Source organism: Mauremys reevesii, linkage group 5 (genome assembly GCF_016161935.1).
Source record: "Mauremys reevesii isolate NIE-2019 linkage group 5, ASM1616193v1, whole genome shotgun sequence".
Lineage (NCBI taxonomy): Eukaryota > Metazoa > Chordata > Testudines > Geoemydidae > Mauremys > Mauremys reevesii.
The window spans coordinates 90,562,385-90,584,443 of record NC_052627.1 but is presented as its reverse complement, the minus strand read 5'-3'; the positions used below and the strand labels follow the sequence as shown (position 1 = coordinate 90,584,443).

General features: G+C 40.1%; 1 protein-coding gene across 20 annotated transcripts in view; it reads right to left on the bottom strand.

Moving 5' to 3' along the window:
* FRYL (FRY like transcription coactivator) overlaps positions 1-22,059 on the bottom strand; it is a 353,094-nt gene that overhangs the window by 50,439 nt on the left and 280,596 nt on the right. For all 20 annotated transcript variants that reach the window (XM_039539634.1, XM_039539632.1, XM_039539630.1 and 17 more), the window contains 6 exons: positions 20,802-20,942; positions 14,323-14,520; positions 12,742-12,903; positions 12,357-12,431; positions 6,295-6,471; positions 3,216-3,419 (listed from right to left, as the gene is read on the bottom strand). In XM_039539634.1, the coding sequence (XP_039395568.1) occupies positions 3,216-3,419; positions 6,295-6,471; positions 12,357-12,431; positions 12,742-12,903; positions 14,323-14,520; positions 20,802-20,942 (957 nt within the window). The remainder of the gene's footprint in view (positions 1-3,215; positions 3,420-6,294; positions 6,472-12,356; positions 12,432-12,741; positions 12,904-14,322; positions 14,521-20,801; positions 20,943-22,059) is intronic.

Genomic DNA, 22,059 nt, shown 5'->3' with positions numbered 1-22,059 from the left:
GATATAACACGAATTTGGATATAACGCGGTAAAGCAGTGCTCCAGGGGGTCGGGGCTGCACACTCTGGCAGATCACAGCAAGTTCGATATAATGCGGTTTCACCTATAACGTGGTAAGATTTTTTGGCTCCCGAGGACAGCGTTATATCTGGGTAGAGGTGTATTAATAAAGTACTCTACATCACTATTCAAACCATTATGTGCATGTCTGCAACATTTAACTTTCCTTCGAAGGGAGTTTAAAGTAATTTTTGGTACACGGAAAACGTTCTCTATTTTGTTAATAAAGACTTTTTTGTGCTTCTGAAAGATGCTAGATTGAAATTCTTTGGCATGGGCAGTGATAGTGCAAGCTTTTGCATAAACATGCCTCATCTATGACTACCTCCAAGGATTTGTTTCTTTTTTGAGTCTATAATTTCTAATTTCCATTTTTGTACAGTAACAGGGTATCTATTTCCTCTTTTTGAATAGTCTTCTAAAAGGAGGATGATAATTAAGGACGACGATAGTACAGAAGATTTTTTCAAGTCAATGTCACTGTAACACCCAAGTGATGTAAGGAGTAGATTCTCTCTCTCTTCCCAACCCCCAGTATTGCTTTTGAGGCAGTCCAACTAGCTAGACACAGACTACTAATAAAATTCTAATAGTTACACTAAGAGCAATTTTTGCAGCAATCCAAATAATCTAAATTTTATTAATATAAAGTTGGATTTGGTTTAATTGGTGGTGATAATATAAGGGCATCACATATTCCAGAATCTTTATTAAAGGGTCGAGTTCTTTGATATTTCTTGGCCAAATTTGTTCCCCACTATACCGTCTAAATATATTTCATATACCTCTTATATATCCTTCAGCTATATCACTTCATCTATGTCAAATAGAAAGGTCACAGGCACTCTGCCAATACCATAGGACCTAGAATATATTAGGCATACCATGGGTACGCCTACACTGCAATTAAACACCCGTGGCTGGACTGTGTCACCTGACTTGGGTTGTGCGGCTCAGGTTTTGAGGCTGTAAAATTGTGGTGTAGACATTTGGACCCAGGCTGGCGCCAAGAATCTGGGACCCCCAAGTCCCGCTCAGGTCCCAGATGTCAGGCTCCAGCCCACGCCTGAATGTCTACACCACAATTTTATAGCCCTGCAGCCTGAACCAGCTGATACAAGCCAGCTGCAGGTGTTTAAGTGCAGTGTAGACATATTCTATATGAAGAATATAGGGTAATATGCTGTCTTAAATTTAAATTTTTCCTGGTATCTGCAGAACTAACCCAAGATCATATTAGAAAAATATTGACATTATCTCCGGAATTCTTTTCATTATCTAAGCCACTTGCCAAAGGTTGCCGATCCCTGATCTAAGCTTTTGTGTTGTTTCTGGTGAAATAGAAATTTTCTGAAGATTAAAAAAAAACCAAAAACTTTTCTTTCACCTCAGCTACAGTGAGTCTTCCTATTGACATAATGAGGCCAAAAAAAGCTAACTTAAATGAGGTGCTAATCAGGATAATGTAGATAATTCTTTGCTACCTATAAATAGAATTGTTTGTTTTCTGGCTCTTTTTGCAGGTTTTTTTTTTTTTAAACATACCTGATAGTAAAGTGATGATTTCTGTGCTATCACTTTATGTATACCAGGGGTCGGCAACCTTTCAGAAGTGGTGTGCCAAGTCTTCATTTATTCACTTTAATTTAAGGTTTCGCGTGCCAGTAATACATTTTAACGTTTTTAGAAGGCCTCTTTCTATAAGTCTATAATATATAACAAAACTATTGTTGTATGTAAAGTAAATAAGGTTTTTAAAATGTTTAAGAAGCGTCATTTAAAATTAAATTAAAGTGTAGAGCCCGCCCCACCCCCCCCCGGACCAGTGGCCAGGACCCAGGCACTGTGAGTGCCACTGAAAATCAGCTCGCGTGCCGCCTTTGGCATGCATGCCATAGGTTGCCTATCCCTGGATGTATACATTATCCATTTAGTGGTGTTTTTTATTTGGGGAGGGGAAGAGAAGACAATTTTTTGTAATAATGAGCAATCTTGTAATACTTAAATGTTTACTTGGAATAAAATTATTGTAATTTTATTAAAAGAATGAATAAACTTGTTTTGATTCCACACTCACTCAATCCTTTATTTCTCTGCTAAGGATGAAAATTTAGTGCCAATTATGATGGCGGTTTTTGTGATGTGGATACCTGTTCCCAAAACTGTACCAAGACCTTGGAATTTGGAGAACAAGAGGGAGAAGGATTTATATCCCATTACAAATTCCCTATGTTATCCTATCTCCAAAGGTATATTTTACTTATTAACCTATTTTCAAAATTTAAAAATGAAAAATTATCTTAGGTGGTATATCAACACCTAACTGCAAGGGAAGAAGACCATAACAGGAAGATCATTCTTTTCTACAAGAAAAACTACTACTGATAACCAATGTTTGTGTTTTCACATTACAAAAACATCTAGAATATCATCATAGGTTTCTCTAGTATGAATATTTAGACCAGCAAATAGCTGTACTGGAGAAAATTTAATTTAATCCTGTGCTAATTTATACAAATGAGACATAAACAGGAAGTAGTATTGCATTAGTCTATTTTATATAGTACATAATGAATGAGAATGGAACAGATTAGCAATTTGAAAGGTGGAACACTAACAGAAATCCCATAAGACTTGGTGCTGTTCTATTGATTTATTTTTGCACTTCAATTATTTCAACTTGCAAATGAGGAATACAATCTTTCTTTTGTCAAAAACTACAAAAACATAGATCTTATATTTAAACCAGAATAATCTTTATAATGTTTTAAAAAAATGTACTACATATTTAATGAGCATTGATGGAAGAAAGAACACTGCACTGGAACCTCAACAGCAATGTATCTACTGCTAATAGAAGAGCCCTTTTGCTGAGCTGAGATTGTGACCTCACTTCACAGGCTTCAGAAATGCCTCCCCAGAAGCTGAACTACACTAGTGCAGTTGCATCCAAGGCTTTCTGCGACTATGGGTGGAAGGTGTGAGCAGTATTTGCCTCTAAAAGATTCAGGTGAAGACTTAAGTTTCCAGCTGTCAGTTTTTATAACAATGGCATGAAAAATGTTCTCTGAAAAGATCCGTTGATAGAACCATTTAACTAAAGCTTAAATAAACTTGGGTTATAAACTGATTCTTTTCACAGAAGAATGACTTACCATCTGTGATCGGGATAATATCTGACTTGCAGTCAGTGCTGCTTCCTCTTCTGAGGACTCATCAGTATCCTCCTGATTGGTCAAGTTCAAGCTGGGTGTGCTACCAGAATACTGACATTCTTGAAGGGATGGTGTGTCTCCCTTGTCAATACTGTCGAGTGAGCGCCTACGGACTCCCCAATTGAAGTTGTCCATACTTTCGCCCTGTAAAAAAATAAAATAAAATAAAAAGGAAGTTTATGCTAGGTATCTCAAATATATAATAATGAAATGATCACACCAAGACAACACAGAAGACACAGGAATACTGAAAGCACAGTGAACAGAGTTTCAATCAGCCCTTCAATTTTATTGTAATTTTAAATGCATTACGTGATGTTTTTACTTAAAAGGATTAAGATATATGGCAAATGATCTGCAATTCGCATAAAATGAAGTATGAATCTCAAATTTCTCTTGGATATCTTGTATTGGGATCTCACTAAATATGTTGTCTATAATCATATCTGTACCAATATTACATGTTACTGACTACAAAGCACAGACTAACACACCACTGACAACAACAGATTAAACAAGCCACTGCACCAGGCTGCAACTTACCTGCAGCTCCTGGTTAGCAAAAAAGAAAACACACATAATTAGAAAAAACGAGGACAAACACTTAAGATACTCTATAACCAGGAGGAAAGGTTCTATTATGTATGAGTTGCCAACTGTAGAAGACTGATTCAAGCTCTGGAAAAAGCTTTAGTCAAAAAGCTAAAAAATTTTAACTTCTTTTTTTTGTGTAAAATTGGTTATGAAAAAGTTATGAGACAAAACACTTAAAACAACATGTCTATGGTACATTTTCCTTGGTGTAACATGTAAAAACTGTTTAAACAAGCAGTGAATGAAATCCTTGAACTTCAACACAAATGAAATCTTAAATTGACTTTAACTGTCCACATTCAGTTGACAAAACATATGAAGTCATAATTATACTCATATTGGAGGAAAACTTTGACATATTTTTAACTAGACATTCTGAAAGATATTAAGTACTTTTCAATTTCAATATTTATGAAGAGGACCCTAAACATCAACGTATGGATCCTCCCTTTTTCTCATTTTCCAATTGAGATATGAAGGATGGTGTGTGGTTTTGTACCTTGAGTGAAATCTATATTTTAGTCACCATTTTTCCATTCTAAGTGGACAGGTAAGATCTTTGGCTTCTTCTGGGGTCTTTATCAATCCATCAATGATACAGCCAATAAGATTCCTTAAAAATGGTTCTCTCAACCAGCACACAGGTCTAGTCTCCTCAAACTTGAAAATACCAATTCCAAAGTTACTCCAGCAACTGGTTGTCTCTCATGGAGATTCAAAATGTTATTAGTATGCCAACATGTATATTTTCCAACTTTTTTCAGTGATTTTGTTTGCTCCAGAGAAATGGACAGAGTATTTGCATGCAAACGTAAATGAAGAGCTAGAGATTAAAGCACTGAAAACATCCTTAAACTAATCTATTTTTTCCTCAGACTGTTAATATTACTAACATTTAAGTATTAGCAAAAAAGCACACAGTATATTTTAATATAAATTCTAATATAAATTACTATACTTCCATTATGTCACATATAAAAGTGATGTCCTAAACTTAAAAAAATTGTGTTTTGTTGATTAACTCTCCATATCGTACATTGGTAATGGGCAGTGCACAATTTGACATAGGGATGGGTGAACTGGTTGAGCTAGAATAAGAACTGGCTGTATCTCAGCCTGATCTGTTATTAAAATTGACATTGAACCATATTTGAAATTCAGGAAAAGCAATATGCATGCTGCTCACAAACCCTTCTGTTTTTTAGATGTTAAAATTGAAGGGCCAGCAGCTGTGGCCACTTTTCTATTGGGTCTTAACGCTTTTGAATCTAACTCTTCTCAACTGTTCACTTATTCTCAGTTAATTTAGGTGATCAGATAGAGGACAAAAGGGAAGGCCACAGAATACCAGAGACCTGGCTCGTGTGTGTGGGTACAAGTGTACTGGATAAGTAATTTGCCCTGGGGACATGAGAATCAGCAGAGGGGAGAGATGTAAGGCACTGGAGGCCTCCGGGGAAGGGAGAAGAATTCAGGAGCCTGCAAAGAGGGACAGAGAAAACAAAGATGGAAAGAGAGAGCATCTCAAAGTTCAGATGAATATCTAGGCTTTTTTGTGCTCATCTGAATCTAAAAACCTTCCAAGGTTCTCCTATTATTAATTTAATATTTTGTAGGTACTATAATAACCAGATGTAACAGGGTGAATTACAAAAAGAGTACTAATTTCTTTTTTTCACTCCCACTCCCTGTTTTGGGAGTCAGTTTAAGACCTTTAAATTATGATGTGTGCATACAATGCCTAACACAAAGGGACAATGATCCACAGTTGGGGTCTAGAGGCTCTACCACAATACAAATAATAAACAAATAATAATAATTAGTATTACTGTTAACTTTTAAACCTTTTATTACCTTAACAGAATGAAAAATGTGAAAAGAGAAAACAAATGCACCAAATCAGATACAATATGAATGGCAAAGGTAAGGGCAGCTTTACAATATAAACCTTGTGTGAGGACAAGGTGGGATAGTCTGACAATTCATTGAGATAGCAATAGTATATAGTGAAATGGAATACTATCTTACTACTTGAAATTCAGGAAACGTAGAAATGCATGAGTACCTAAGATTGCATGCATTCTTAATATGCTATTCCATTCAACAAAATTTTCCAGCACAGCAGACAGCATTCTTACACAGTGGGCAAAGCTTCAGAGTCTTAATAACAAAATCTTATGCCGTCAAAATTATTATTTCCCTGGCTACAAAACATATTCTTATAGAATAAGTGGGGAGTTAAACCCACCCTCATAAAGACAATTGGTAGCTGCATATGACATTGCAAAATTTGTAGTCAAGGTTTCAAAATCAGTGAAGTTTTGGAACTGCTGCCCAATCCTTAATACTGTACCATCATAACCCAGCTTTTAAAACATTCTAAAATAGAAATTCCAATTCTAAAAAAGAAATTCCAGGGTCTCACCTCTGCATCTTCCAGCTCTACATCTAAAAAGTCAAAATCTTTAAAAACTCCAAACTGTTGTTCACTGCTGTTATCTTCCACAGCCACTTCCTCCTCTTGAATTACTTCTTCTGTTGTTGAAATAAGGCTAGTTTGTTGGTCCCCAACTTCCAAGTCTTCATTAGAAGAAAACACAACCTACAGAAATAGATAATGGAAATAAACAAGGCTTAAGTAATGCTAAGAAATAACATACAGGGAAGCCTATGAGATCGAAGATACAGTATTACTAGAAGCCTTTACTCTTAAACTATACAATATGTAATTCTTCTGGCAATGCATATAAGTAACTGGGAATTGGAGAGATGCAATAAGGGGAGAAGAAATCACCAGGATTTATTTTCTGTAACCATGAGGTAAATGTATACATAAGGCCAGAAGATACTACTATGATGATCTAGTTTGACCTGCATAACACATGCTACAGTGTTTCACTCAGTAATTCCTGTATTAAGTTCAATAACTTCTGCTGAAACTAGAGCATATATCTTTTAAAAAGATACTGCTTTTTGATTTAAGTGATGAAGAATCCATAAAAGATGGTTACTTACCTGTATTGCAACTGTTATTCTTTGAGATGTGGGTACAGACACATATTTCTCTCAGGTGTGCATGTGCCTAGTGCACTGAAGCCAGAGAACTTTGCTTAGCAGTACCTGTCAGGGTGGCACTTGCAATCTGTGGTCCTTGTAGCCCCTCCTGTGGCTATGTAAGGGTGATGCCACACTGAACCCTTCTCAGCTCCTTCTAAAACTGGAGATTCCAACACAGAGGGGACAGAGTGCAGGACGTGGAATACACATCTGCACCGACATCTTGAAGAACAAGAGTTACAATACAGGTAAGTAACAGTCTTTTCTTCTTTGAGCGGTTGCAGATGTGTTTTCCACTCAGGCAACTCACAAGCAGTTCTGATAGGTAGTGGGATTCAGAGTCTACATAAACAGTATAGGGGGCGGGACCTGGGGCAGAGTGGGGGAGATGCCTGGGAAGAGCGGGGGTGGACTGTGGGCGGGGCTGATGGCACCCCAATGTGTCCCGATATTTTAGTGTGGTGACCTGGTCACCCTAGACATTGATCAAACTGAAAAAAGCTTCCACTCAGCCAAATAAGTGGACCTAATAGATGGTTTTCTACTATTAAGCAGCATCCTCTGAACTGCTTCTGAGCAGTGCCTTTCCTCCTTATCTAGCCATGTACACCATGAAGTGCAGATTGCTCAGTGCCAGATGAACAACCTGGCCATGGTGCTGAGGCAGCAGGTCAGAAAGGAGAAGAAGAGATTTGGGAGGTTGAACAGACAGATTGAGAATTTCGGAGAATCAACATTGCCTTGGCCAAGCTGATGCAGTAAGTATAAGTTTGACACAGTCCAACTTCAGTTTGAGAATAACCAGAGAGATGAGAGGATGGGGGAAAAGGCATACATCAGGTATGTTCCCCAGTTCAGATGGAAACCATTGATTAGAGAACTTGGACTCAGTCCCACTCAGGAACAAAACTGATGGCACTTCTTCTTGTCCTTTGTTGCAAATAGGTCGACCAACAGGATGCTCCATTCCCTGAAAATGGACCTCACTATGCTGCTTTTTTTGAGACAACTTGTCGCTGTCCAAGAAAGTCCTGCTGAGATGGTCGGCCAATTGGTTTGAGAGCCCAGTAAGTGCGCTGCTAGGGTATGATGTCATCCTTGATGCAAAAGTGCCAAAACAATTTGCTCCCTGACAAATCTGATAGAAGTGGGCTCCAACCTGCTTGTTCATATAATACACTGCAATGGTTTGTCGATGAGCATACGAACTTCTGATCCCGGAAGGCACACCGTGCACTGTAAATGGCTCAAAACTCCAGTAAGTTGATATGAGATGATGCTTCCTGCTCTGACCCCAAAACCTGAACCTTTTATGTTCTTTCGTGTGCTTCTCAAACTAGTGTGGAGTAATCAGTCAACAAAGTTCTGGTCAGTGGAGGATGGGCAAAGGGAAAACTCTAGCATACATTGTTCTGTTCTGCCCACCACTGTAGAAAGTCCAGAACTTCTGGAGGCAATTCCACAAGCCTGGGACTTGCAGCTAGGGGGACAGACCAACTTCAACCATGCCTGAAGAGGATGATGATGCAGTCTTGCATGCTGAATCACATAAGTGCATTCAGGCACATGTCCTAGTAACTTCATGCATACATAGACCATGGTCAAAGGATGAGACTGAGGATCCAAATAAAGGCACCAAATTGTCTGGAACTGCTTGTGAGAGACAGAAAGACCTTTGAATTCAGAGAATCTAGAAGGGGGACAAAGAACTTGATTTTTTTAGATGGAGTCAATATCGATTTTGTTTTGTTGAAAATTATCCCCAGTTGATCAAAGAGATCCAGTGTGAACTGGACATGACTAAGGACTTGTTCCTTAGATTTGCCTCTCACTAGCCAATCATATAGGTACAGGAGGACATGAACTCCCCTCCTTCTGACATGGGCTGCTACCGCCATCATGCATTTGGTAAAGACATGTGGGGCTGATGACAGACCAAAGGGAAAAAACGTGTACTGATAGCATTGACTGACAACAACGAATCTCAAGAACTTCCCGTAGCCTGAGAAAATCACCACATGGAAACAGGCATCCTGAGGATCGAGAACAACAAACCAGTCATTGTAATTTCAGGCGGGAAGAATAGTAACCATGAGGAATCTCATACACTTGGTGTATTTGCTGAGACTGCAGAGTTTGAGGATACATCTCACCCTCTACCTTGGACTTTGTGGATTGGGAAGTAGAGTAGAATCCCTTTCCCTGATGAAGTGGAGGAGCCTCCTCTATAGCTCCCAGAGCACACAAAGGTCGAACCTGCTGAAGAACCTGCATCATCATCCTCTTCAGGCATGGTTGAAGTTTGTCTGTCCCCCTACCTGCAAGTCACAGTCTTGTCCAATTGCTTCCAGAGATTCTGGACTTTCTAAAATGGTGGGCAGAACATGAGGCTCATGAGAGGAGTCCTTGAAAAGGGATAAGTAGGAAGGTAGAATTGGGGGGATAGACAGAAATTGTATGGTGTAACCTAATCCCACAGTGTTTAGGACCCATCTGTCCATAGTTATTGCTTCCCAAGAACTGTAAAAGTGAGACAGCCTGTCTCTGGACTGATGAGACAGGTTTGAAATGTTCACAAATGGTATGCTGTTCTCGATATAAACATCAAATAGGCTGCCCCTCCCTGAAGATGGAGGACAGGCTGGTTGGGTAAAAGTAGAGCCAGAAGATCTTCTCCACTTAATTTATGTCCTTTTCCAGATGAACTTTGCTACGTAGCAGGGTAGGACAACTGAAAGTACTGCTGAGAGGAATATTGCTGGTGATGTTGCTGACCTGCAAAATGACATTCTTATGGCCTGGGCGTAAACACTGAAAGACCATAAAGTAGATCTGTAGTCCTTAAAAGAATGTGAAGTCTTGACAGTTTTCTCAGAAAACAAAAACTGACCAAACGACAAGTTCTCGATGGCCTGTTGAACTTCAAGATCTATGCTGGAGTTATGTAGCCTTGAGGCCCTTCTCATTGTCACAGCTGAAACCACAGAGCTACATGAAACATCTGCCATACCCAGTGCTGACTTCAAAGACATCCTGGCCACCAAATGGCCCTCTGCAATAAATGCCTCAAACTCTTCCCTAGAGATTCACGTACCTTATCCATGAATTTGGACATGGAGTCCTAATTTACAAAGTCGTATTTAGACAATAATGCTTGCTGGTTGGCAATGCAGATTTGCAATGATGAAGTTGAATACACTTTTCTCCCCATCAAATCTAACCGTTTTGACTCTGTCTTTGGTAGATGTATACCTCCCCGCTGTACTCTCTTAGTTTCTGCAGTCACAACCAGGGAATTAGGAGGTGAATGCAAGACAAAAACACTCAAAACCTTGCATGGGGATGTTGTCAGGGTGGCTCGTGGGCAGCCTGTGTGCACTGCTTAGCTACTAAGTTGCAATCAGGAGTCGAGAAGCAGGGCTGGGAAGGAGCTGAGTCACAATGCCAGGTAGTCAGGGTCAGGCACCAAGTTGCAGGTGAATAGCAGAGTTGGGGTCAAGCTGGGTCAGGATATCAGGAAGTCAGGATCAGGCACCAGGTTATAGACAGCAAGCAAATAGTTGAGGACCAACCAGAGTCAGAAGCCAGAGTCTAGGGTTGACAGCAACAAGGTCTGGAATGGAGGCAGGCAGGCAGGCAGGGTTGTTGTTCAGACAGATCCCCATGATGGCTTTCTGGTTTAAATACTAGCATCAGCCAATTAGTGCACTGTGAGTGGAAGCCATTCAGGCCCTTCTGGGTGGTACTTTCTGCAAAGCCTAGCTCCACAGCGTCTTCCAGCGGAAACCCTAATGTAAGCTTCCAGTGACAATGTGGAAGTGTCAGCAGCCCAGAACCTGCATGGTCCCAGGTCAGAACACATAGCTAGCTACAGGTTCTTTAGATCAGGGGTGGGCAAACTTTTTGGCCTGAGGCTTGCACTGGGTTTCGTAAATTGTATGGAGGACCGGTTAGGGGAGGGGGTCATGGCCCAGCCCCCACCTCCTATCTGCTCCCCGTCCCGGAACTCCTGCCCCATCCAACCCCCCCCCCCATTTCCTGACGCCCCCTCTGGGACCTCTGCCCCATCCACACACCCCTGCTCCCTGTACCCTGACCGCCCACGGACCCCCGCCACACCATCCAACCCCTCCTTTCATTCCTGACGGCCTCCCCAGGACCCCTGCCCCATCCAACCACCCCTTCTCTCTGTCCCTTGACTGCCCCAGGAACCCCTGGGGTGGGGCTGGAGATAAGGGTCCCGCTGCTGGCTGCTTCTGGGGCACAGCGTGGTGTTGAAACAGGTAGGGACTAGCCTGCCTTAGCTGGGCAGCACTGCCGACAGGACTTTTGAAGTCCCGGCTGGCGGTGCAGACCAGAGCGACACAGTGCCTGACATGCTGCGATCCAATACTGGGTCACAACCCAAAGTTTGAAAAACACTGTATTGTGACAATTAAGGGCATGAGTACATTTGCAGATGTAGAGCACTGTGAGTTAAACCAGCCCTTGGAGAGCACAGTAGGGAAAGCGCTGCAGTGTGTCCACACTGTCAGATTCAAGCGCACTGGCGTGGCCACATTAGCAGTTCTTGCAACACCACAAAGAGCAATGCATTGTGGTAGCTATCCCACATGCAAGTGGCTGCAACGTGCTTTTCAAATGCGGGGGGTGGGGTGGGGTGGAGTGTGACAGGGAGTGTGTTGTGTGTATGTGGGGAGAGAGAGAGTGGATTTTTGGGGGGCTGAGAGCTTGTCAGCATGCTGTCTTGTAAGTTCAGACAGCAACAGACCCCTACAGCTGAGTTGAAAACAATGACAAGAGTGGCCACTTGACTTAAGGGGATTATGGGATGTTTCCGGAGGCCTATCAAAGCGCAGTAATGCAACACCTTGTTCACCCTGATGTTGGGCGTTTCAGCCAAGGTGCAGCAAGTGTTATGCTTCTCATGGAGGTGGATTACCAGGAGCGCTCCAGCTACAGAGTCCAGGAGCTTTAAGTGCCTTGCCAGTGTGGACAGGTCATGAGTTAGGGTGCCTGGGGCTGCTTTAATGCGCTCTAACTTGCAAGTGTAGCCAAGCCCTTAGTCCCTCTCAGAGTTACTGCTTTCCAGGGTATAGTCTACATGCTTTGTTCCTAGATGGGATGACCTTTCATTTAGCAAGCAACCCAATCTTTGTGCCATCTGAAAACTTTATCAGCAATGATTTTATATCTTCCTACAAGTGATTGGTAAAAATACTGAATAGCATTGGATCAAGAATGGACTCCTGCTGTACTTAACTAAAAGCACCTTTGATGATTCTTCATTAATAATTATAATTTGAAATCTATCAGCCAGTTTTGTGAATTTAGGAATTGCAATTATGACAAAATATTTTTTGTTTTCTTATTAATACTATCAGACTTGAACATGCACAGTATTTCCTACTGGAATTTAGAAATACTTACTGATGGATTTTTGGGGAGACCAGATTCTGGACCACACAGTGAGAGCACATTCATTAGCTTCTCTCTAGTTCTTCTCTGGAAAAAATAAATCACATAGCATAACACCTTATTAGAGATACAAAATCTTCCAGGCAGATTAGACGTGTAAAACATCTGGTACTTTAAAGCAGATATCTCAGATGTTGAGGTCTTAAGAAATATCTTTAAAGAAAGAAGATTTCTATTATGCCAATACATTTACTACTGCAAAATAATTAACTAATATTTAGTAACTGTTAAGACATACTGTTGATTCCAAATTACATTTCAAACACACACACTATATACATTACACCGTATTTTTTATTGAGACACATGGAACTTGATGTATTTTCATATAATGTACCTGAGACAGCTGCGGCCTTTTCCAGCTGACAGGGACCAAGGCATTGGAATTGGACCCTGATGAAGTTGAAGAAGTGCTCCGAGTGACAGCAATGACTTTTGGCTTCCCATTTCTGCCAGCTGCACTGTGCTGATCACCATATTTATTCCCAATAATTGGGGTCTGCCAGATGAAAAAAAATAGAATCAAAGAATCATAGAAATACAGGGCTGGCAGTGACCACAAAAGGTCATCTAGTTCATCCCCCCTGAACTAAGACAGGATTAAGTATACCTACGCCATCCCTGAGAGGTGTTTGTCTAACCTGTCTAAATGCTAGTTTAGAATTCAAATATTTATTAGTAAGATATTATTATCAATTTCAGAACTATTAGCAGTATTAAACTAAAACTCAGTTTACTAAATTAATTTCATAAGCAACAGCACAACTTCATATGTAATTATGCTGAGCACCCACACAACATGGGTGCAGTGTGAGCCAGAAGACAAAGTACATACAACCTCTTGCAAAATATGGGTATCTTGCATATTTGCTACTCCCCCCCCCCCTCCTTTTTAAAAACATGGAGGCTTGATACAGGAAAGCTGATCTTTTTTCAAATCTCATCTTAAAATACATCTGGGCCAAAACCAGAACACAGGATCTGAACTCTCTCAAGCTTTGGGAAGTTGGTTATGGCTTGTTAATGTACTCTTCTTTGCCCCCTTTTTTTAAACTGGCCCCAAACTCTACTATTGGCTTAATGACTAAATGAAGGATTTTGTGAAACAGTTAGTTTGAAATACAAAAAATGTAACAAGCTGTGTTTATAAAGTATAAAAACATATTTGATCTGGTTTGACAACCTAGTGACTTCAGTGGGAAATGTACATGTAAAATCTTGTACTCTACTCAGTAAACAGTCAGGGAAAATACATCAAATTCCACAAAAAGAAAAAAAAATCTGACCTTGTTTAATGCATAAATTACTGCCTATTTTACTGTTGATACCCACAGCCCAAAATGAAAATTTGAATGGACTAAAAGTCTGTGGCCTGAGCTCCATCCCAGTTGGAATGTAATCTGAATCACAAAATAATTTACATACCCTGACATCTTTGGTTTGTATATGGGCACCATATTATTTTCCACAGATAGCTGAAGCCCTTTTAGGTCAAAGTTAACGCTATTGGTGAGAAAGACGCGATCTTGACTAAAGTTGAATATACAATTCTTGGCAAATTATGATGATCATTAAGGGCTTGACTGTGCAACCCTTATATTGGTGACCACTCTCTCATGTGAGTAGTCCCATTCACTTTAATGAGGTTACTCCAACGAGGAAGTGCTCCAAGAGAAAGGATTACACAAATTGAGCCCAAACAGGACCCAAAGTTCACTTTTCAGTAGTAGCCTAATTTAATTAAATCTGACAAGTAAACCACTTAGATGTTTAATATTATTAAATCTTAAAAACTGGTTAGTATTTATTTTTTCTAATTACATCTTTCAAAACGTTTGCATTATAAACATGAGTAATAAGAGACTCTCAGATTGTAATATGATGCCATTATTACATTCCAGCTATAGATAAGAATTACCTCTGATATATCAAAATGAAAATCTAAGGTCTTCCCAGGTAGTTCCTTGGAGACATTATTAAACATTTTTGTGAATGAGATTTCTGGAGAACCTATATCACCTCCATAAGACTTTGGAATATCATTAGGTACAACGAGACTTGCTGATCGAGACACCACCAGTTTCAAAATATTAAGGGCCTCCTTCCAGTATGGACTCTACCAGAAAATAAAATGTACACACATTACAAAATAGTTACTTCCAGTAAATGTAGCAATCTATAGCACACAGCAGGCTTTGTTCATGATACTTTAGGTGGAAACATGTATTAATCACAGATTTTTCTGTTTTAAAACGTACAGAAAAGCTCACATCTTTCAATATTAATGTGTACTCTTTGTATATCTGTAAGTCTGGAAGGCACAAAGCAAAATATGGCAAAATTTCAACTGCTGTGTTCACTCCAGGCAATGAATAGCATAAAACTGTCATTATACAGTGCATTAAGACATGACATGAAGGAATGTGCCTTGAAAGTATCTGATGTATGTATGCATTGTGATAAACACAATTGTTAGAGTGTGTTAGTCAGATTTAAAAAAGTGTGTGATAAAGAAATGAATTTTATATAGTGAATTAACACTACTTAACATTTCTACAAACAACGGTTCCAGTGTTCGGTATTCTAGACTAAGGCCTTACAGTCTGTAAGAGGGCAGAGGATAGTAGGGATGGGGATATATGCCCTGCGTTCTGCTTCCTTCTCAAGGAGGGAGACAATAAAATGGAGACAACAGAGCATAGAGGAAAGCAGGTAGTAGAGCAAGGAAAGTGAGAAAAGGAGTCTTTGGAAGTAGCAGAAGGGAAGATATTGGAAAAAGGGTGCATAAGGAGGGAATGGTAGCAGCATGAGGGTATTCCACTGCTCCTGCACACTTCATTAGAGGCTCGCTGCTTTCTCTCCCTGTTAGCCTTGGAAAGTGGTCATCTGGGCATCACCCTACTGCAAGCCTTAGTAGGCTTGTTGAGGACCCTTATCAGACTGCAGATTATAACAAACCCAAATAGAGTAGTTGGCCCCCTTTCAAGCCAAAATAGTATAATTGGGAAACTGACAATCTTATTTAGGCTTGGCAGTCAGTTGATGAGCCAATTTTAGCTCACAAGGCTTGTGTATGTTTTGGGAAGTAGGACTTTGGTTGACAGCTGAGGAATATCCTAAGACGCATGAGGGTGATGATTGAGGGCCCCCAGTGAGGATCCTAATGCCTATAGGGCAGGGGTCTCCAACCTTTTTACACATAAGATCACTTTTTAAATTTAAATGCAACTCAGAATCTGTCCTGCCCCTTCCTCAAAGCCCTACCCTCTCTCCATTGCTTGCTCTCCCCAACCCTCACTCATTTTCACCGGGCTGGCGCAGGGTGTTGGGGTGCACGAGGGGGTAAGGGGTGCTGGCTCTGGGAGGGAGCTCAGGGCTGGGGCAGGGGCTTGGGGTGCAGGAGGGGGTTCAGAGTGTAGGAGGGGGTTAGGGGTGCTGACTCTGGGAAAGTGCTCAGGACTGGGGTGCAGGCTCCCGCTACGCAGCACTTGCCTCAGGCAGCACGCAGAAGGGCACATGGCGCCACACACTGCCCCTCTCTGCACCCATCATCCCCGCAGCTCCCTGTTCCCAGCCATTGGGAGCTGCACGGGCGGTGGTTGTAGGCAGGAGCAGTGTGCAGAAACCCCTACTTCTCCGTCCCACAGGGCTGCAGGGGCTTGCTGGCCACTTCCGGGAGCAGTGTGGGGCCAGGGCAGGCAGGAAGCCTGCCTTAGCGGCAGCCCCACTGCACCACTGGACTTTTATTGGCTTGAGATCATGATCGACTGGGAGAGTCTTCAAGATCGACCAGTCAATCATGATCAACCAGTTGGTGACCAATAGGGGGTGGGGTTTAAGTACATCTCCCCCACCACATCCAATAAACATCCTATTTACCCAAGTCGAGCCCTACTCCTCTGAACCTCTTAAAGTCCACAGTAGTGGGTCTCCCCCTCCTGGGGACCTCAGGTGATGTATACGAAAGAAAGGAGCAAAGCTGCAACACACTGACCCTGATTTTTTTTTTTGTCCATTCTCCCACTTCCTGCGGACTCCATGAGGTTCCCAGGAAGAGATATCCTTGCTTCTACTTTTTAGGTGCTATGCAAGAGTAGGATTCTCTTCCTGCAGATTTCAAAGTAAAGGCAAGAAGAATGCCCCTACAAGCTCATTGCTTTCCAAAATTTCATATTAGGGGTACTTTAAAACTAAGGAAATGCCACAAAATCTTTGTTAAGATGGAAACAAAGCTGCAGACAGATATTAGTTATTTAAATATAGATCATCTTTCAAGAATTTATGAAATAAAAAATGTTAGAAAGCAAGCAAATTAGGTGTTAAAGTTAGTGCTCTCATTGAGAAGTGCATCTCTTACTCAAACAACCACCATAATCATAACTCTGACCCCGTATTATCATCATAACAAAGGACAACGTATTGAATAAGGTTGCCACTGTTGTGTCTTCTTTTAGAGTGACTTAATGCGTATATATTTAGATAAAGGTTTAAGAGAGAAAAAACAATGAATGTAGGGATCATGACATTTGCCACAAATAATAGTTGCACCATAAAAGTATCCTTAAGGTATTTAATTAAAAATTGTTTCTACGTGAATTTTTAGGTTAAAGCTGACATAATTATTTACTGTACAACTGATGTATTAGGTAGTTATCTTTGTATGTTTCCAAATCTTGCAGATTGAAAACAGATGTAAGGGTGAATAATAACGCCAAAAAATAAGCTTTTACAACAAGGGTATCTATATGCAGAATGGGGATTATAATATTTGAATATCAATTTGCTTTTGTTCTCTCTATACTTAAAATCACAGCTATATTTACCAGCAACTTTTAAAGTACATAAAGTTTCTTTCAGGAAATTGTATTTTTTATTTTATAAAAAATTATTAATAGAGCAATTAATATAGCAATTAACATTATAAAATATTGTTAAAAACCTAAAAATACATGCATGTTAAAATAGGTAATTCTGGATATTAGCTAATACCCCTTTAAAAGAGACTACAGTCTAGGAGAGATTACAAGAGCTTTCTATATATTAGTAGGTGTGTGAATTTGAGTGTGAAGTTGGCTCTTTTCTATTATTTTTATTTATTTGTATTACAGTAGCACACAGGAACCCCTCTCATGGAGAACAACTCCACCCTATAAGGCCAGGGTGTAGCCATGAGTGGGCCTGGGTGGGCATGCAAGACTACCACCTGCTCTGTACCGCTCTACCTTGCAGTGGGCAATGGATACGCTGGCCAGAAAGCCCCCAGGAGCCCAGGCACGTATCCGAGGAGTGGGATCGGGGCATGGAGACTTGCCCCACTTAGCCAGCCTGGCACTCCAGCTGGGGACCGGAGTCAGGGGCTTGCCGCACTCAGCCTGCCCGCCCAGCACTCCAGCCGGGGAGTGGGGTCGAGGGTTTGCCCTGCTCTGCCTGGCACTCCAGCTGGGGAGCATTGTTGGGGCATGGGGGCTTGCCTGCCCACAAGCCCTCGCACCCCAACCCCGCTTCCCGGCTGGAGCGCTATACAGGTGGACAGAGTGGGACAAGCCCCCATGCCTGATCCCTCTCCCCAGCTGGAGTGTCGGGCACGCAGGAGGAGCGGGACAAGCCCTCGTGCCCCAACCCCTCTCCCTGGATGGAGTGCTGGGTAGGCCGGCTGAGTGGGGCAAGACCCTGACTCCAGTCCCCGGCTGGAGTGCTGGGTGGGTGGGCTAAGTGGGGCAAGCCCCCGCACCCCGAAAGCACCCTTGGGCCCTGGGGGGCCCTGGCCAGTGTGTCCATCGCCCACTGCAAGGCCGGCTAGAGAGGGTGAGGGGGAAGTGGCCCTGATCCCTCCAGCCTTCCCCCCCCACTCTGCTCCCTCTCAATGCCCACCCACCTGAAGTCAGGGCCCACCCACGCGCCCCATCCTGACTATGCCACTGTATTAGGCTCTGTACAAACCCAGAACAAAAAGATCATCCCTGTGCCAAGGAGTTTACAATCTAAATATAAGACGAGAGACTAGCTGGATGCAGACAAATGAGGGAGTGCAAAGAAACAATGAGACAATATTAACCTGCATGTAAGGCAGTGGTCTCTGCACATGAGTGAAATTACCAATTATGACATTTTGTGTAGGCATCAGAGTTCTGAGGAGGGATTTGAAGGTGACTAATGATGCGGCTGTGTAGAAGCACTTCCCAATTGTGTGGGGGCAGCATGGAAGAAAGCACAAAGGTTTTTGTGTTTTTATATGAAGAGTAACCAAAACCACTGAAACAGTTTCTATTAGAACAAACGTTTTAAAATTATGTACTAAGGTATTATTGCTTTAGTCTTCCAAAGGATTGTATTGTGAATTGATGCTTGAAAGAAGGAAGCAGTTGGCTCAAATTTAAAAGTGCTCCAGGAAAGGGGCTCTATTTTCCTCTTCTTCCTTCTGCCATTTCAGAATTCAAGCAGCTTTACTGGAGTCTTTTTTTAAATCATCCAGAATTGTTAATTTCATTTTAAACAGCAAGTTCACAACACAACAGCTGGACTAGATGGATTTTTGCCAAGATTGTTGCTTTATTTGTTCTAAGGTTATTTTAAAAGTCCTTCAGCAAAATTTTGAAAAGATGATATAACTTCCTGCAGCTTTACTTTAACTATTTAGACTTCAGTGCAGGTTAAATCTAACAATATACACATAAAAAACGTTTTATTCTTTAAATCAGTTTCAGGGACCTCCACATAAACAAAGCAGAAGCAACTACAGGCATTTTATATGGGGTGAGGCTGAAGTAGCCCTTGAAGTAATCAGGACAAGAGTATGAGAACACAACAGGAAGCATATCGGCTAAGTGCACTCTCTTTAATTGAACATTGATGGCCTTCAAAATAGTGAGCAGTTTCAGCTGGGAAGATGGTGGGGGGAGGAGAGGAGAGAAAGGAAAGAGAAAATACATCAGAAGAAGCATATCAGCAGGGTTGCTCAAAGTTTTAGGATTCTCCCTGACTGAAAAAGCTTCCAGTCTTTGAAAATATATATATAATAGCTAAACAACATTTACATATATGGCAAGTCTCTTTATCAACAGCATGTTTCACGTATGTGTAAAAATTATTTTTTCTTAAAAAGGTAATAAATAAAAGTTACTTTTTAAAAGTAACAATTTTATAAGATAAACAATCACTCTCTAGGTTGTAGTAATAACTGCACCTTTACTGGTAATGGATATCTGTTGGCCTTCAGTCTTATGATGTGCCCACTGCATGTCTACATCTCACTACAAATGTACTTTCAGTCTAAAGCATGATAAAAACGTTTCTTTTCTTTTCTTTTTTTACTTCGTTACTGAAAAAAAACAAATTCTACTCTGCCAAAGCATCCAGCTACAACTATATACTTTCCTTTCAATACCATCAGCATTCCAATGGCTAATTTCTTCTTCACATAATTACTAATTAAGATTATATTCAATAGAGATTAAAAAAAGTGTTCCTAAAGAAGTTAAAGGTGAAGAGAGCAGATGTCAGGCCAGCAAACTATGATTACATTGATCATCCAGTTATGCCTAATGTCTCCTGACAAGAGGACAATAACTAAAGTGCATATCTACCATAACAAAATGTCCAGAGAATACTACTCTTCCTGGTTAATTACGATTAAGCCATTTTGTGGAACTACATTTCACAATAAAGTTGATGGATAACGAAAAAACCCAGAACTTTGTAGACTGAAATGATTATATACTTCAGGCATTTTTGTAAAGTTTTTCTATAAAAAGCCCAAATTTCTCCCAGGGATTACATTTTCTATAAACTGGGTTGCAAATGTGAAACAGTGAATTACCAGGGGCACAATTTTGTTGTATATGGTTGCTATCATCTAAAGAAATGTACTTGAATTTCATGAAGCTGTATTTTAATGTGTCTGTGTCCATGTCCATCTGAGGAACATTAATATTGGTGCAAGTAATTCAAAAAACCATTTAACTGTGAAGCTTCTCTTTGAAAACAAATATGCCTAAAGAAGGAATTTCTGCAGTATTTGGATGTAAACATGTTCCCTTATCCACAAAATTGCACTGGGATAGCTGAAAGCTCATATTTTGTTATCACTATATACATACAGAGGACCAAACCTGTAAATGGATATGTGTGTAAATTTACTCACGTAAGTAGTCCCATTAAAGTCAGTAAGTCTACTAATGTGAGTAAAGTTAAATACATAGACAAGTGTATACAGGTTTGGGTCCATTATTTATAAAACAAACACTGCTGGATTTCACTTAGCACTGCCATTTTAGTCAAGTGACTATACTTTTAAATAATCTGCATTCAAAAATAGTGCTAACTGCATCTGCATGAAATTTTTCTTGACTTCATAAATATACAATGTTTTCTGGTTATTTACATTTTCAGAATACCTACCTGAACATATTTACCAATAACCTTTATGATCTCCAGATTAAACTGCTTCACTGGTGCTGCAGACAGGTCAATATGACTCAGAAGACTGTAAATGATCTGCAATAAAGATTGCTGCATGCTGGATAACCCTTTCTCTAACAGCTAAAAATATAATTGAAAAAGTGAATTTTAATCAGGTTGCTTGATGGCAGCACAGGGTACAAAGATCATTATACAATAATAAATGTTAGCTAACTTTGACATAGATTTCCTTTTTCCCTTTTATGTGGTGAATTAAAGATTCATTTCAAAACTTCAAGATCTGGCTTGGAAAAGAGAATATAGCAGAATACAATAGAACTAACTGTATTTTCTATTCTAGTATTTTTCCTTTGTATTCACATTTTTCATTCATTAAGTAATGTAATTTTAGTGATACTTTAAATGTTGGCACAGGCCTAAAGCACCTACAAGCAAAATATTTCAGATTAAATAAAACAACTCTTCTAAATCCCAAAGCTCCCTGAATTTATATGTATGCTTCTTTAACATACTGTACAAGAACAGGAAAAACTGCAAATAATGTTACATACAGGACTTGTGATCTATAAGGTTTATAAAAGTTTGATCCATATAATTGCTATGGTCTTTATCAATAAAATATTCACATAAACAAAGATTTTTACAGCAAAAAATAAAAATCAAGAGATATCAGGGTTGTCAGTTTTAAGCAATGCATTTTAAGAGCCAGTTCTGGTAAGCTCTCCATGCAGAGCACTTCTATTAGAGGCAATGGTAGTTCTGCACGTGGAGGGCTTGCAGAACTATTCACTAAATTTTGCATGCTTAAAGCATTTAGAAAAATATGCCACACAATATTTACATCTTTACTTTCTGATTAACATTTATTTTCTACTGAGAGCAACTTTAAATTACATCTTAAATCTGGATCAGACAATTTCTTTTAATATATATTCTAAATATATTTCTTTAAAACCAAAATAGATGTACTTTATCCAAACTTTGATAGGAATGAAAAAGGAGCAATAATAGCTCTGTGCCAGTAACTGATGTAAAGGGACAGAACTTAAGATTTATTACAAAATATTACTGCCATAGAAAAATGGACCCGCCATTGGCGGGATGACCATTTCAATTAAAAAATTCAGATTCACCACTCAAAAATGGTTTTAGCCACCCTCTCCCCTCCAAATCCTACAATCTTTTAATATCACTTTATTCCACTGAATACTTTCTAAATATATTTTTTCAATTTTCA